The sequence below is a fragment of the Apis mellifera genome, linkage group LG7 (genome assembly GCF_003254395.2).
Source record: "Apis mellifera strain DH4 linkage group LG7, Amel_HAv3.1, whole genome shotgun sequence".
NCBI classification, from domain to species: domain Eukaryota; kingdom Metazoa; phylum Arthropoda; class Insecta; order Hymenoptera; family Apidae; genus Apis; species Apis mellifera.
The window spans coordinates 7,654,211-7,670,591 of NC_037644.1; the positions used below are offsets into that span (position 1 = coordinate 7,654,211).

Sequence of the window (16,381 nt, forward strand, 5' to 3'; positions counted from 1 at the left end):
TACAATTTTCATTAAATCTAATTTTTCATTATTCAAATTTCAACAAATCGAATCTCTTTCATGAAATTCAAGTTATCAAAATAAGAAATTCGAAAATTTTCAAACAAGATGAAAATGAAATGTCACGCGTATTTTACATTCTGAAAATATTTTTTTTAAAAACCTCGCAACATACTTTTTTTTTTTATAAACCTTCGAAAATTCGAGAGATTGTTTTGCAGTACACCGTATTAATTTTTCATGACAGTTGCCATTTTTATCGTGTAACGTTCCACGTTTAATTTACAACCGACTGACAACGTCAAAGGATATAAAAGTTTAAAAAGAAAAAAAAAAAAAAACGAGGAGAATCAAGAAGAATAAATTTCGAATACGACTTTGATATCGCCAGAACGCGATGGAATTTTTCCTTCTCATTCTTTCCTCCGTCAATTATCTCCAAGTCTCGGTGGTCATTAGTATAAGCAGCGATGTCGATTACAAGGGTTCTTAATTACGACGTAACTCGGGGAACTTTTTTATTCGTCTTTTTTAGGCTAGCATCTCAATTTGTTCTCAACCTTCTCTCCCTTCCTACTTTTAAACTTCACTTCTTGAAACTTTTTCCCTTTGGCGAAATCGATCAATGGCCTGAAATTCACGCCAACGATACTTTCTTTTTCTAGGTATGGAAACAAATTAAACGAAACTGGGTGCTAGGATAAAAAGTTTATGTGTGGATATTCAAAGTTTGTGCGATTATTTTCTGGGAAAAATTTGCGTCTAATTCTTCGAGATTTTGGATGGAAAAAAAGGTCAAAAAATTGAAATTTCAAAATCTTTCAAAAGGTTTAAAAAATATTTTTAATGTTATTTTTCATGTTGTGAAGAATAATAAATTAAGAATTTTTGTCAAATGATAATTTTCTTTAATTTATTCCAAATTCAAATTTTCTAATTCTTAAAAATTATCTTTACAAAGTAAGAAATTAGATTGTAAATTATCAAATGGAAAATTTATAAATAATTTTTTAAATGAATTTTGAAAACTTTGTTCATCAAATTTAGATTTCAACAGAATAAATGTATTGAGAAACACTGTTATAAAAAACAAATTATAAAAATAATGAAGTTGTTTCCTTTTTACAGCTATAATTAAAATAACTACGTTCTTTCTATCCTTTCAACACCGATGCATTGAAAAATATCCAGATTAAAAGATTTATTAAATTAAAAAAAAAAAATCTATTTATGAAATTTCTTTTCTATGATCTTCGAATTTTTAAATTATAATTTTGTAAAGTAAACATTGAATCAAATCTGCAAATGCGAATTGGATGTTGGATATTCAAAGACATTTATGTGTTTGGCCATATATTTCGTTCAAAATTAATCGCTTTTCCGTTATCGCTAAATATCGTGCTGTGTATTGGAGTATTTCACAAGGGCGTAATATATGAGAAAATGAATACATCAATAAATACGGATGTGGAATGATAAATTTGATACAGGAAATACAGAAAGCAAATTGTAAATTAATGCTGTACCTTGTATCGTTATCGTTCAATGCATTTACATAAAGGCGTATGACTCGTTGTTCCGATTTATCGTCAATGTCGATTCTATGATAAAGAAAGGAATGTTATGCGTAGTATGGAATTTGTGGTATACTCTTGGTTTTGGATATTGCATAAAATGTGATTGCAAAATTTGTACGAAATTAAATAAATTAGATAAGTACGATAAATATTCTATGTAAATGATAGAATAATTTATTTGCAAAATATTTTTACAAATTTTCGTTTTAATTCATCAAAGAGATAAACACGTTCAATATATGTATATATATAAATAAGATGTTAATTTATTCGTGAAATATTCGAGTCTAGATATAAAAAATAAATGTCAATTGAGGTTTATTTATTAAATCATTTCAAAGCAATTGAAATGTAACAGAAACTTATTCTTTTCATTTAATGCAAATTTAAATTGATTATTAAGTTAATAAATAAATTTTCAAATGATATTTTTATGTAATAATATTTTTATTTCAATTTCCAGAATTAATTTTCCACGAATACATTACTTTATATTTTATCAATTTATATTCATATTAATTTATTTTATGATTATTTCCTATTTTTATATAAACTCAAAAAACTGTGACCAATCAAAAATATTTTCTCTTATAAGGGGATAAAATAAATATATAATTACAAAGAATTAAAGAAATGGGAAAAACTTCATTATCCTAATACGTTTCTCTTAAATTTTATATTCGACGGAATATTTCTAGCAAAGCCAAGCTGAACGTCAGTGTGTCATTACCGGTTGGATTTTGGCGTGATTAATACTTTTGATTACATCGACTCGCCGTCATTTTTCCTCTTCTCGTGTCTTATACCGACATCTGTTATTTGCATGCAAGATTAACGAGCAGAATTTCAAGGGAGTTCAAGTCCCATGTCACTGGAAAATATTACGTGCCCGTGCCGCTGGAAATCAGTGAACAAGGTCTACAATCCGGATTTTCAAGGTAACGACACGAGTATTTCCCTGGGGAGTATACACGTATACCATGGGCAATCACTTCGATTGGAAGATACCAATTTGTTCTACGACGCGATTTCTTAAAATCGAATTCTTTCTATCTGCGGCACAACTTGTACTTATACCGTTCAAATATATCGTTGTTGAACAGGATGAATATCAGAAGGAAAACAATATTGAACGTTATTAAAATTTTGAAGAAAATTGGAATTTTTGTAATTTGTACAATTTAATCTTGTTAATTTAGATTTTTATAATTCTATAAAGATTTTAATTTTATTTATTTTCTTTCACGATTTATTGTGAAAATTTTTGTAAATACAAGAGAACTCAAAATTCCAAAAATTCAATTTCACTTTTTCGATACGCACGCATTTATATATTTAGAAAATTTCGTTCAGAGATAAAAGAAATTTTTATTTTTAAATTTTTTCAAATTTTTTATTTTATTAAAAACTTTCATCTATTAAATTATTGTTTAATATAATATAAATGGATGGTTTATATTGTAATATTTTTTGTATATTATTTATATTTATCTTATATTTTTACATTTTTTTCGATTATAATATATCTATATAGTTGTGACGATGAATGATAACGAGTATAAATTTATGAGTTGCTGGAATTTAGTTATAACTGATTCATGAGCAATTAAATTAAATTGATTGCAAGCAAGAAGATACAGAAACCGAACATTTATCTGCTTTATTAAACGGGAACAAGCTAATATTTTCCTTTGTATTATTAACGAAATAACGAATCGCACTGATTTATATTCATTCGTCAAAATTCATTAATATTATTTCGTATTAGTCACAGTACGATTGTCACATGCAAATCCGGATTAAAATTTAAGCTGGATTGTTTCTAATTTCGACTGAACGAGAAACATGCTTATTTGAAATTTTTCATTTTTTATTTGTGCAAAAGATATAATTTATTTATTACGTTATAATTTGGATTAATATAAATTGTATGATTTATATTATATGATAAAGCGAGTGACGTAATTTAAACATTAAAATATCAATAAATGTTTTATTGCTGTATAATATCGATATTATTTTCATATTCGTTATTAATTTATAATATCAGTGAGTAAATTATTTATATAAATTAGCTTTAAAATTAATTTTCTTTCAAATTAATTCATAATTGATAAAATAAAATTTGATAAATTTCAATAATTTTTATTTTTACAATAATTTAGAAAATAAGTTGCTAATTTTTTAGAATTTATTTTTAATTTATTAAAGAATGCATTTTAAATAATTTTCAATATAGTACATCAAAAAATATATACAATACTTTATATTTATATTCTTATATTTATTTTTAAATTGATTTTAACTTTTTTGAGAGATCCTATAGATTTATATCTTTTCTTTACTAAATTAATTAAATTATTATTATATTTACTTTTTCATTATAATTATAGATATAAAAATATAATATAAAAAAGATTTTTATGAAAACATATGTAATATAATAAACTTTTTGATCGAATAAAGTATAAACACTTTAAACATCATTAGATAGTTTATAAAGGAAAAAATATTCTAAAATATTAACAAAATTTCTTACTTTATTGTAAAAAATTATTGAATTTCTTAAACAAACTTACTTCTTTCTTTATCTATGACACAGTTTGCAAATTTTGCAAATTTAGATTGCTTTCATTGCATAATACGAGTTCAGAATTTCTCATTTCCACGGATATGAATTAAATCTTGTTTTGATATGAATCTTCTGTTTATCCACTTGTGATTTGCACATTCAGATTAGAAGTGTACACGTATAAAACTTATAATACTATATTATGCATTATTCATAATATTCTACACTATTAATATAATATTAGGAAAGTAAGTATACTTTGTGTAAATTGTTCTATTACTCACAGAAGATTAAAATTTACTTATATATATTTAATTTAATTAAATATATTTAATAAAAAATCTAAAGCTAGAAACTTTGATTATCTTTTTTAAAGTTATTTTTTAAAGTTCCTTTTTAAAAATCATAAAAATATTAATAAATAATTAGTACTAGAATATTGAAATGATAAAATGATATGGCTCTTCTATGATTAGATTAAAACAATAAACAAATAAATAATAATAATATACAAATAAAATATATTTGATTTAGAATCTAATTAATCGAAATATATAAGAAAATTTGAACTACAATACATCTTTTTAGATTTTAAATAGATTTAGAAAAAAATATATAAGTAGAATAAATGTTTAGAAATGTATAATAAAAATTAGATTCAGAATTGAGAATCTGATTAGAGTCAAAATAAAAAAAGTACTTTATGTATAATATGTTATGTTTTACACACAAACTTTTATTCAAATCAAATTTCATAAAATAGCATTTATAAATACTTTCATAAATTGCTGTATATTTATATAGTATATTTCACGTAAAAATTTTATTCGATTTCTTTCATTTATAAATATTCTTAAATTCTCCAATTCAAAAAACAAAAAATATACTTCACACTTTCATTTCCATTTTTTTCCTAAATTTACATAATATATTTACAATATTGTACGTATTTTGTAACATTAAAATCACAAATTTTTTCGTACATACAAACACGTACATACAACACACACGTCTAAAGAGAAAAATTCCACAAGGGATTCTCTTGCTGAAAGCTCTCAACACTCAACACGAACACGTTCATATCGCTCTTCCATTAAGTCGAAGGAAGAAAATAAACCAGACGAAACGATCAAAATTTCTCAAGCCTTCTTTCTCTCGAAGAGTAAAGAAACTTCTAGAAATAATACCGCGAACCTCGTGGCAGAAACAACGATAGTTTAAATAGTAACGTTACGAAGTCGAAAGAACGATGAAAGCGTTGAAGAATCGTGGTGGGGATAAAAGGAGGCGGGTTGGGTGGTGGGAGATAGGTGAAGAGAAAGAGAGATCAGAGGTTAAGTGAAATTGAAGTTGAACCTACTGATGAAAACAGCTTGCGGGATCTAAGGTGGCGGGGGACTGCTTCGCAATAGTTTCGTTTCCTTTTAATCTCGGTAGGGGTCTCTGCCAACCATAGTGAGAAGACTGTTAATTCCGCTTCCATTTTTCGCGAACAGAGGAAGCGAGTTGAAAGAAACCTGCACGCGAATCTGTGCGTTTTTTCCGTGTGGTTGTGTTAATCTTGCACCGTAAAGAGGCAAAAAGAAAAATTGAAACGAAGATTCGTTAATCGAACCATCCTAACGATCCTTCTAGAAAGAGAACGTGCATCGGTTCAATTTCTCCATTGTTGGAAAATGATTTATAAGTTTGCACGTGTTCGACCGGCCATTGTTGTTTCCCGGACGTTTTCAACGTTCTATTCAAGAGATACTGTGTATACCATGAACAATATAAACAGGGATTAACGCGGTATGATTGCACGCACGATTTATTACTATGTGTTCTGATATCAACATAGTGTCAGGTATTTTGTTAGATTTAATGGAAATATTTAAATATGAATTTTAATGAATTATTTATTCATAAAAAGTTATGTAACATTTAGATCTTTTTATTGAGTTTCTTGATTAGTTGAAAAGTATATATTTTTATATATTTATATAAGTATGTACATGTAATAACAAGATTTAAAGAAAATATTATATATTGTATATAATTATACTTTTTTTTGTTAATTCTGTGGTCAAACATCTATTATTTTAGTTATCTTCCAATATTTATCCAATATCTAGCAAATTTTTGTGCTTTAATTATAGAAATAAAATTATATCAAGTTTTCATGGCAAAATCGAATCATTTCTTTCATTCATACAGTTACAATTTTTCCTCATCATATGATATATGATTAAATCAATAATTTTATGACTGTTAAAATATTTGAATAAGTTTTTTTAAAGAATTATTTTATTTGAAAAAAAATTCGTAACTATATTAACAAATATTATATATTTCTGCAAATCCTATGCATGTCGAAAGCAGTTGACCATAAGATAATATGTAAATTATATACGTACAAAACACGATATGATATTTACATTTGAAATAAATTCTGTGTATAATCTTTATGCAAATTATCTTTTTTCCAATATTTACAATAAACTTTATAATGTTCATATCGTATCTTTAAAAAAGATATAATTAACCATTCAATATTTTACATTTATGATATATATTAATAAAATTTCAATTTTTAATCTCTTTAATAACTTTTTGTTTGAATATATGAAATACTTTAAATACAAATGGAAAAATATAAAATATTCTGTCAAATATATCTTCACATGATATGATGATATTTAACAAGTTAATAGCATTGAAGTGCATTTTTCTTTTAAAAGAAAATTCTATGAATGTTCACCATTATGTTGAGAAATAATCGTAGAAATAAACGTGTTCGCAATCTTTCATATCGTGTTAGATAGGTTTCAACGATCGTAGAGTGTTCTTTTGATAAAGGACTTACAGAATGTAGGGTAGAATGTTTGATCGATGATTTCGAAGAAATTGAAAGTCTCAGTGAAATAAAATTCTCGTCAGAGTATAAGGTGTACTATGGACCGCGATGTAGCAAATATTAAATCAAAGGCAATATAACAATAAAATGGGATAAGATTTTATCAATTTATTATTTACAGTTAATATACAGTATATATATATATAATAGATGATAGATATTTTTAAAACATGATTTCGATATAATACGATATAGAAATTTTCTCGAAATCTTTCTATAATATGATTAAATTTGACATAAGTAACTTTATAACAATATTTTTGTCACATATTTCAAAACATAATTTGTATTAATTTTTAAATTTCTAAATTTTGCTTCATATAATAATAATATAATTTTAATACGATATAAAATAAATTAACTATATGATAAGGTTATCAATAAGCTTTGATAATAGTACTAATGTAAATGACACCAAATTATATATTCTCTGTAAAGAAAAAAAAAATCTTTGATTTGGATGTTCTTCGTAATATATTATTTAAAATTTATCACCTTTTTGTCAAAAAATTTTCACTTCGATCTGGATTTTTGTTATTTGAAAAAATTTGACATTGTTACATGGATATTGCACCAAACACGTATAATGATGGGTCAATAAGCTAGGATGATTACATAATTTCGTGATTTTGCTTGTTCTAATGCGGATAACGTAAATTATCATTTCTTTCAGTTTCATTTATTAATTTCCATACAAAAGAACTTAAATCAAAATAAATTTATAACAATAAAATGAATGAGATTTATATGGAAAAATTAATTAAATTTTTCAAACAAAAAAATAAATAATTCATGATTCAATTCAAATTTTCTGAAAGAAGATATTTAATAATAGATTTTATATTCACTTTTATTGATTCAGAATAATGAAAAGAAATCTATGAAGCATTTAAAATTAATTAAAAATTTTTACTTTCAATTAGTATACTAAATGAATTTTTATTTTTGATGCTAAAAAAAAAACAAATAAATATACAAATATATATTTATGTATTTTTGTTTTTTGTTCAATGTTTTACTATTTCGAATTTGATGGTTTATGTCTTTCTTAGTAGTTATGCTAGTAGAATATTGCACAATTGTATATTATTTTTTAATGCATCATTTTTATCAGAAGTATTTACTTATTTCTATTTAGAAATTTTCATTGAAGTGTAATTATATGTATATTTCGTTTTTTTTCTATCTATAATCTACGTATTTTCATGTGCAATTTATGTTTATTCTCATACTTAATAAATATTATCTTTCTCTTTCTATTTTCAAATGAACAAACTAATACAAAATAATCCTGAAAACTGATTCACAGGCTGTTCTGCAAATCAAGGACAATCAATTCGAAATGATTCTTTATGCAACAATGAATCGAAAAAAACGTACAATTTTTTCATTCTTTTATATATAATAACCTTGAAAATTTATTCAAATATTGGAAATTTTTTGAATAAAAATGAAAAAAAAAATGAATTGATTAATATTTGATTGCCCGATTGGATACTATCGATAGAAAGTTATTATATATAAGCAAAAAATATAGAATAAAATTTTATCTCTTAAATTCATATTTTTGAGAAAATCGAGATTCAACACGTATATACAATAAATATAATCGATAAATTCTACATTTTTTGCTCATTATCAAATGTAAAAAAACTTCTACCGATGTTCATTCACATAATTAATTTAACCAATTTCACATGTGTTTTGAAAAATGTCTTCAAAACGTGATTTATTCAAAAACGAAATCTCCAATAAAAAATTTTATTTCTTCTTTTCGATTCATTATTGCACATAGAATTATTTCCGTTCTTTTTCGTCTACTATTCATTCTGTATAAACATTTTACTACTTACTTTGATTCTTTTTACATATTGACATACCTGTTGCTATTAAACGAGAAAGAAATATTATATATAATAGACAAAGAAGATATTATTAATTTTACGCACCGCGATCGATACATTCTCGTTTGTTTTCACGATGCATGTGCACATATGCATCGATGTTTGTTTGTACACTGAAATATTCAACGAAACTGAGTGTACACTAGAGCCGGTAGGTAAACAAAGGCAGTTCAGGCTAGATTGTTAATAGGCATGAATGCCCTAAAGGATAGCATTCGAGTCCTCTATCGCGTTTCGAATACGAAAAGAATGTATAATTCAACAGAAAAACAGAAATAAACTTTCATCTTTCTTCCAAAATTGCAGAAAATGAAACAATTTTTTAACAATAAATTTTAACAATTGTTAAAAAATTATGAAATCCTATTTAATCCAGAAATTCTATATCTAATGAAAGTTTGTGTATATGTAGTGCATAATTGATTATTGTTGCTACGTCTCTTCGAGTATGTGAACTTGATTTTTAAATTTTCATTACTTTTCCGTTTCATACAATTTCATTTAAATAATTTTTAATGATAGGATAATAAAGAATTATGAATATTTTTTAATTTAAAATTTTTTTCTTTTTTACATCATTATAAAATTATATTTTAAAAAAAAGAAAAGAAAAAAATTGGAAATTTTAAAATTCACTATAATATTAATGAAAAAATTATTTCATATATATTTGCAATATTGAAATAATTTGTTGAACGTGCATAGATTTATATTTACTTTAAAAATATTTTTGATATTGTTTTGATAATAAGAATTAAGCTATAAAGTTTATTTAAAAATTTTAATTGCAATATGTTTCATTTTACTTTCATGTTACTTTATTTTCTTATTAAATATCTAATTTTTATTATTTTATCAATAGAAAAATGTGATCATTTTATTATTAATAATACAATTTTATAATATGATATAATAATTAAGAAATAATACTGAATATATATATTATTAAATTATATACACTTATTTTTATATTAAATGAAAAGAGTATAAAATAACTATAATAATATCGTATAGCATAAAAAAAGAGAACATAATGAAAATTTATAACTAAAAAACAGTGAAGTTTGAGATACTTACGAATTTCTTATTAAAATATTATTGTGTTATTTTTAAATAACAACATTTGTTTTTGTTATTATATATATGTACTAGCTATAAAAAAAGTTTAATACTTATCAATATTTTCGAACAAATTGTAAACAGTTATTCAACTTTCATAAAAAATAATTTCAATATTGTTTCTAAATTTTCTAAACTTCACACGAGTGCTTAATTATAAATAAAAACATGATTTTACGTAATATATTTTTATATTTTTTTATAATGTTAATAAATATATGACTGTAATAAAATCCAAAAAAAATATTACCACATTATTAATTTATTATTTTTATAAAAAAAACCTAAATATTCTACTCAAACACGATCGAAATAAGAGCCCTTCTTCTATAATATTTATAATTAGTATAAATATCGAAAAAAATCTTTACACGTATCAATAAATCACGTAAAAGTCAATTGCACGTATTTTTCGAATTAAAACAAAAAGTGAATCAAATCAAACACGAATTAAATCAATTTTTATCTTCGTTCGTATTTTTCAATCAGAATATATATATATTTTTCTATTCTTTCACATTATAAATTCTTTTAATTTTACCATTTACTCGAAATATATTCAAGTTTCGAAGTAAATAATGAAACATATCGCGAAAAACTTCACTTTAGCCCATCGATACGACGAAGAAAAGTGAACGCTCGAAAATTCTGCAACACTCTCTGATAGTTTGCTTTCGGTCTCGCGTTCAATGCGCGCGCTTGTTATTTGTCCGATGGAACCTCGAAACTACTGAAAGCTCTTCGCGTCCGCGCGCACGAAACGAATATTTCTCGCGCGGCTCGAGTTTCGTTTCCTCGTTTTTCCTCTCGAATATCCTGAAATAATCGTGCGAAAGGGCGCATTCCTCATTTTACCACGTCGCAATGTTAAAAAAAGAAAAAGCACATGTTCAATGAATGAGCGAGCGAGCGAGCGAGCGAGAGAAAATGAGAGAGAGAGAGTGAGAGAGAATGAGAGAGAGAAAGAGAGAAAAAAAGAGGGAGGGAAAGGAGAGAAAAGAAAAATTAAAAAAAAATAAAAAAATAACAAAAAAAAAAATAAAAAAATACGGCTTGGTATCGAATCGGAAGTACAAAGTAAGCTCGACCGCCGCAGCGCCCAGAACCACTAATGTGCTCGCTCGCAGCGCGGACGGCAACTTCGAGGTGACCTTGGCCACGAAGGCCACCATCTACCATCAAGGATTGGTCGAGTGGAAGCCCCCCGCCATTTATAAATCATCCTGCGAGATCGACGTGGAGTACTTCCCATTCGACGAGCAGACCTGTGTCCTCAAGTTCGGTTCGTGGACCTATGACGGCTTTAAGGTAAACTTGCATGGTAGCCGCTAAGTTCGTGGCAGATAGAAACGTGATGGTGGATCCTCCGCGACGTGGAACGACCGCTCGTGATGCGTCGGGGACGGGGTCCACCTTGTCATAGCCCTTAAGATTCTTAGATTAGACCCGAACGATCGGCTCGTCGCGTGGATTTCTCTAAACTCCTCCTCCGGTGCAATTTCTTGAACATTCCATTTAGCTTTCGACTCTCGACGTTGAGGGGGAAACCCACGCCAGGAGACGGATGCTGCCAGCTTTTCTCCAATCTTTTTTTTTTTTTTACGCGAAGAAGAAAGAAATACATACAGAGATACGCTTTGGAGGAGAGAGAAGATTTAAGAATTAAGAGCGAGCGAGTTGAGAACAGAATGCTCTAAGGGAGAAATTCTTTTCGAAAATTATGAGGAGAGGAGAGATAGAGTAGAGAAGGGGGAGTGATTCTAAGGCGAATTAAGTTAAGGGAGAGAGAACGGAGAGAATTGTTGTGCAAGCCGGGCAGCATCCGGCGCTCTTGAAAAGAGGAGCCAATCGTGATCACGCTCGGCTCGTTTCTTCGGTGATTCCAGCGCCGACGGGAACTACGAGGTGACGCTGATGACCAAGGCCACGGTCTACTATTCGGGATTGGTCGTCTGGCAACCGCCGGCCGTATATAAATCCTCCTGCTCCATCGACGTTGAGTTCTTTCCGTACGACGTACAGACCTGTGTTTTGAAGTTAGGCTCCTGGACCTATGACGGTTTTAAGGTGCCACGAAAACAGCAACGAGCACGATCGCCAAGATTGAACCTTTTTTGCTCGTCTCATATATATATATATATATGATCGGTCTTTCCCAGTTTATCTTCCTTTCGTTTTTTTTTTATTACTATTTTTGTTTTTTTTTTTTTTTTTTATATATATATATGTTCGATCAATGAGAATGCCACCTTAATTACCCGTTTCTGCGATGCGCTGGTCTTGGACGTCATACGTCATATTTATATATTATCTATATATATATATTATACATATATATAAATATATATATAATAATTTCAATATTGTTACTTGATGTGGACTGCAGTGTTATTTTGATTGACAATTCGTCGTGATATCGTACGGTCAGCTCGTTTTTATACGTATGTATATATATATATATATATTTATGTATACGTATATATTTATATACATATATTTATATACTATATATATATACATATATACTTTCTGCGGTGTGCTCGAACGATCCTACAGGCTCGCATTATTATATTGAACGCGATCTATTAAAAACGGCTCGCGTCGTCGTTTTTGCGAGGATCTGAATTATCGTAGGAAATTCAGACGGATTGTGCCCCGATGATGTTTTTCACTAATCATTTTTTTATTATTAACAGACCTCTCGTCGTTCGATGTTTACGTATTTTTTTTTTTTTTTTTTTTGCTTAAGTACGCGATTATTACTTGAAATATACCGGCTTGCCCTTTTACTTTCTTTCTTTCTTTCTTTCCTTTCTTTCATCTTGTGTGAATGTTTCTTATTAAAGAATGTTAGTCCGATCCTCGCTTCGACGAACGACTTGAAAGAGCGATACGTCGAAGGTTTCAAAGGATGCCTCGATCGCCAACTTTGAATCGAGGTGAAAAGAATCTGCTTCGGAGCGTATCCAAACCCGGTCAGGCGCCGTCTTTTGACACTTTTGCACCCCCCGATCGAGAGATCAAAACATTTTGTCGCGGGGATATTTCATTATTTCTTTTGGCCGTCGCTTATCCGTCAAATAATTTAGGTTTTCCATGTTTCTCAGGGCTACCACTGTACATGACACATGAGGGAAAATTATGGTACATTTTTCGAGTGATACGCTGATCGTATGAAGTGTATTTTAACTTTTTTATTTTTTTTTTCAATTATTAAAAATCCAATGCAATAGATGAGATTGAGATATACGTGAAAATAAAAACTTTCTTAACGATCTTAACAGTTTTTTATTGAATTAGATATTAAAAAAAAAAAATATATTCATATTTCGTGTGAAATGTTTTGATTTTCTTTTTCATTTAGGATTTTGTACGTGTCAATTTATCTGATTAGATTTATAGTCCGGTAATATATATAGCAGGTCTATCTAACACACGTGTAATTATAGTAACTATTTGTTCGAATTAATTAAAAAAAAAAAAAAAGCAGAAATTGAAGAGATATAAAATTTTATATATTATTTCAAGAATTTTTTTTCTTTTGTCAAATATGTGTCATCACAGCGTTTTTCATAATTGAATATAACTCTCTTATTGGATTAAAATTTGTGTTCTAAAATGCGAAAAGGAACGCTACGAAGTTCGATGTTCTTTTCATTCGTCAATTTATATACCTTTATACACATACACACACACACATACACACACATATCTATATGCATACATCGCATGAAAATGATCGAGCATGTTTCATGGAAGCATCGCTTATAAGCTAACTGTGTAGCCAAATGAAGAATTGAATGTAAGAAAAAAAAAAAAAAAAAAAAAGAAAGAATTTCGAGGAAATCTCGAGCAAAACGAATCTATTCTCGCTCCCTTTGTCTTCTTTCGATTCCGGTTTTACTGTTGAAAAATTTATCGCGAATCACGTTCTTTCGTACTCGTAAAATCTTCTGTGAAATACGTAACAAATCACATCCCATCTAATCGGTCTAAAATTCGTACGTAAAAAAAGGGACCAAGATTTTAAAAGCCTATAATAATTATCGAAAAGAGAAAAAACTGTTTTATCAACAGTCGAATGTAAAGTTGATTTTTCATTATCGACGAAACGTTCATTCGATATGGCAAATGAATTTCTTCGCAACATATTGAATATAAATTATCAATATTAACGGAGATTGCTTCGTAGAATAAAATAAAAATCATTGGCAAGATTATACACAAACTGAAATGTTTCACGCCAATTTTAATATTCGAATAATAAACAGATGAGAATTAACGCTTTTCACGATACGATATTAAATCGATGAAAATTTCTTCACTTCGTTTATGCAATGACCTCTTGTTAATATGAATTAATATCAATAATAATTATGACAATCATGAATTCGTATTTGTTTATATTCAATGATCTTGCGAAGAAATCCACTCACGATATTGAATGTTGGTCGAATGATAAAAATAAATTTTATATTGAAAAAAAATTGGTTGCAGGTTTGTACGTTGATAGAATATTTTTTGCTTCTTTTAATGAATACTTGAAAATTGGAATCTTTTTTTTCTTAACGTCCTGTATAATGTTATTCGCGCTTTCGTTTATCGAATTATCAAGATTATTATAAAGATAAGGGAATCATAATTAGGTTGTTATCACGAGATGTTTTAATTCTATGTATTTGATAAAAGCAACGTTGATAATTTGGCAAAAAAATGTTACTTTTTATTTACTCGACTTTTACACGAATCCAGAAAAATGGATTTCTATTTTTAATAGAAATTTTGTGTAAAATTATTCTGTAATTAATAATTTTTTTTGTTCTTTACAGAAATTTTATTGATAAATTTGTTTATAAGCTTTTCAGTTTTGACAATATTGTCTTAGTCTTGTAAAAATATTATTTCATTATTGAAACAAGATTTCAATCAAAAAAAATTTTAAAAATATATTTTTATTAAGTTTTGAAATAAAAAAAAATTGAATCGTAAAAATTTAATGTAAATTGAATATTGATCTGCGCTTATAGCAAATTTGTAAAATAAATAATATTTGAAAAATCATTAAATATTGCGAATAATGTTTACAATCAACTAAAACATTTTGCCATTCTTATTGTTTTCGATCTTTAGATTTAACAAATATATTACAATTTAACATAATTTTCTTAAATTTTTTTTAAAATAAACATTTTTGTACATATAATTTTTATAATTTAATATTTTACTTATTGATAGAAAATTTCTTGCAAATAAAGAAAACCTCAAATAACAATAATAGGAAAAGTTTATAAGTCAGTTACTGTTACTTAATATATTATAATAAAATCAATTATAGAATTAAATAATAATAATAATAAACAAAAGTTAGTATAGAAAAATATTAAAATTGAAATTTAAGATAGATGAAACGAGGCGAAAATGGAGCAAGACAATGATGTGAGGGAGATAGAATTATCTCGTTTTATCTAATACAAACTTTATTCATGGAATAAAATATTAAATTCGTTTATTGTAAATTGCTTACTGAATAACTTTGAACAACATTTATGAGTATCAACTTTTGTATTTGTTTTGATATTTAGAGATCTTTCAAAATTATTTTATATTAATACTCTATGCATCATATAGTAGATATACTTTATACATTTTATCACAAAGTAAGGTTATGTTTCGCCAAAACACTTTTCATAAGAGATAATGAAAGAAACTTAACTTAAATATTTATTATGCAGTACAATAATAGAACGTAAAATTTATTTTCATTATAGAATTGTTTAAATTATTTATCATAAGTATTATAAAAACTATAACTACAAGAAATAACAATATAATATTTTTAAAATTTTCTCGAATGAAATCTTGTTTCAATGATAAAATAAATTTTAAAGAAAAAAAGAATAGGACGATATTATCAAATGATTAAAGAAAACCTTTTCTCCACTTATCTCTTCCGCCATTTGTGAATTAAAGGTCGAGATAAAGCGATCTCCATGACAAAACCATAAGGATAACGAAACGTGGTTCCCTGTTCGGTTTCCATTCGGCCATTTTGAAAGAATAAAAGATTGCCATTTATTACAAAGAAAAATGTAACCTTTTTCAAACGCATTTTGAAAATATACCGGATTGTGATTATGAAATGCTCTATGAAATTTAATCCTCTTCACGATTATAAAATATGGAGTTAAATATTCATGAATTATCGATCGGGTTTTCGAATAGGATGAAAGAAATGTGTTGAAATATTCGATGATAATAACTTAACATAGTACGAATTGCATGTAAATATGATATAAAAACGAGAGAAGAAAGA

At 26.9% G+C, this 16,381-nt stretch overlaps 1 protein-coding gene across 10 annotated transcripts in view; it reads left to right on the forward strand.

The window, feature by feature from the left end:
* The window catches only part of nAChRa4 (nicotinic acetylcholine receptor alpha4 subunit), a 264,788-nt gene that overhangs the window by 139,538 nt on the left and 108,869 nt on the right, over positions 1-16,381 (forward strand). For 6 of the 10 annotated variants that reach the window (XM_016912941.2, XM_016912940.2, XM_006562554.3 and 3 more), the window contains 1 exon segment: positions 11,196-11,376. The exons of 2 other annotated variants lie outside the window; for them this stretch is intronic. In XM_016912941.2, the coding sequence (XP_016768430.1) occupies positions 11,196-11,376 (181 nt within the window). 10 annotated transcript variants of the gene reach the window in all.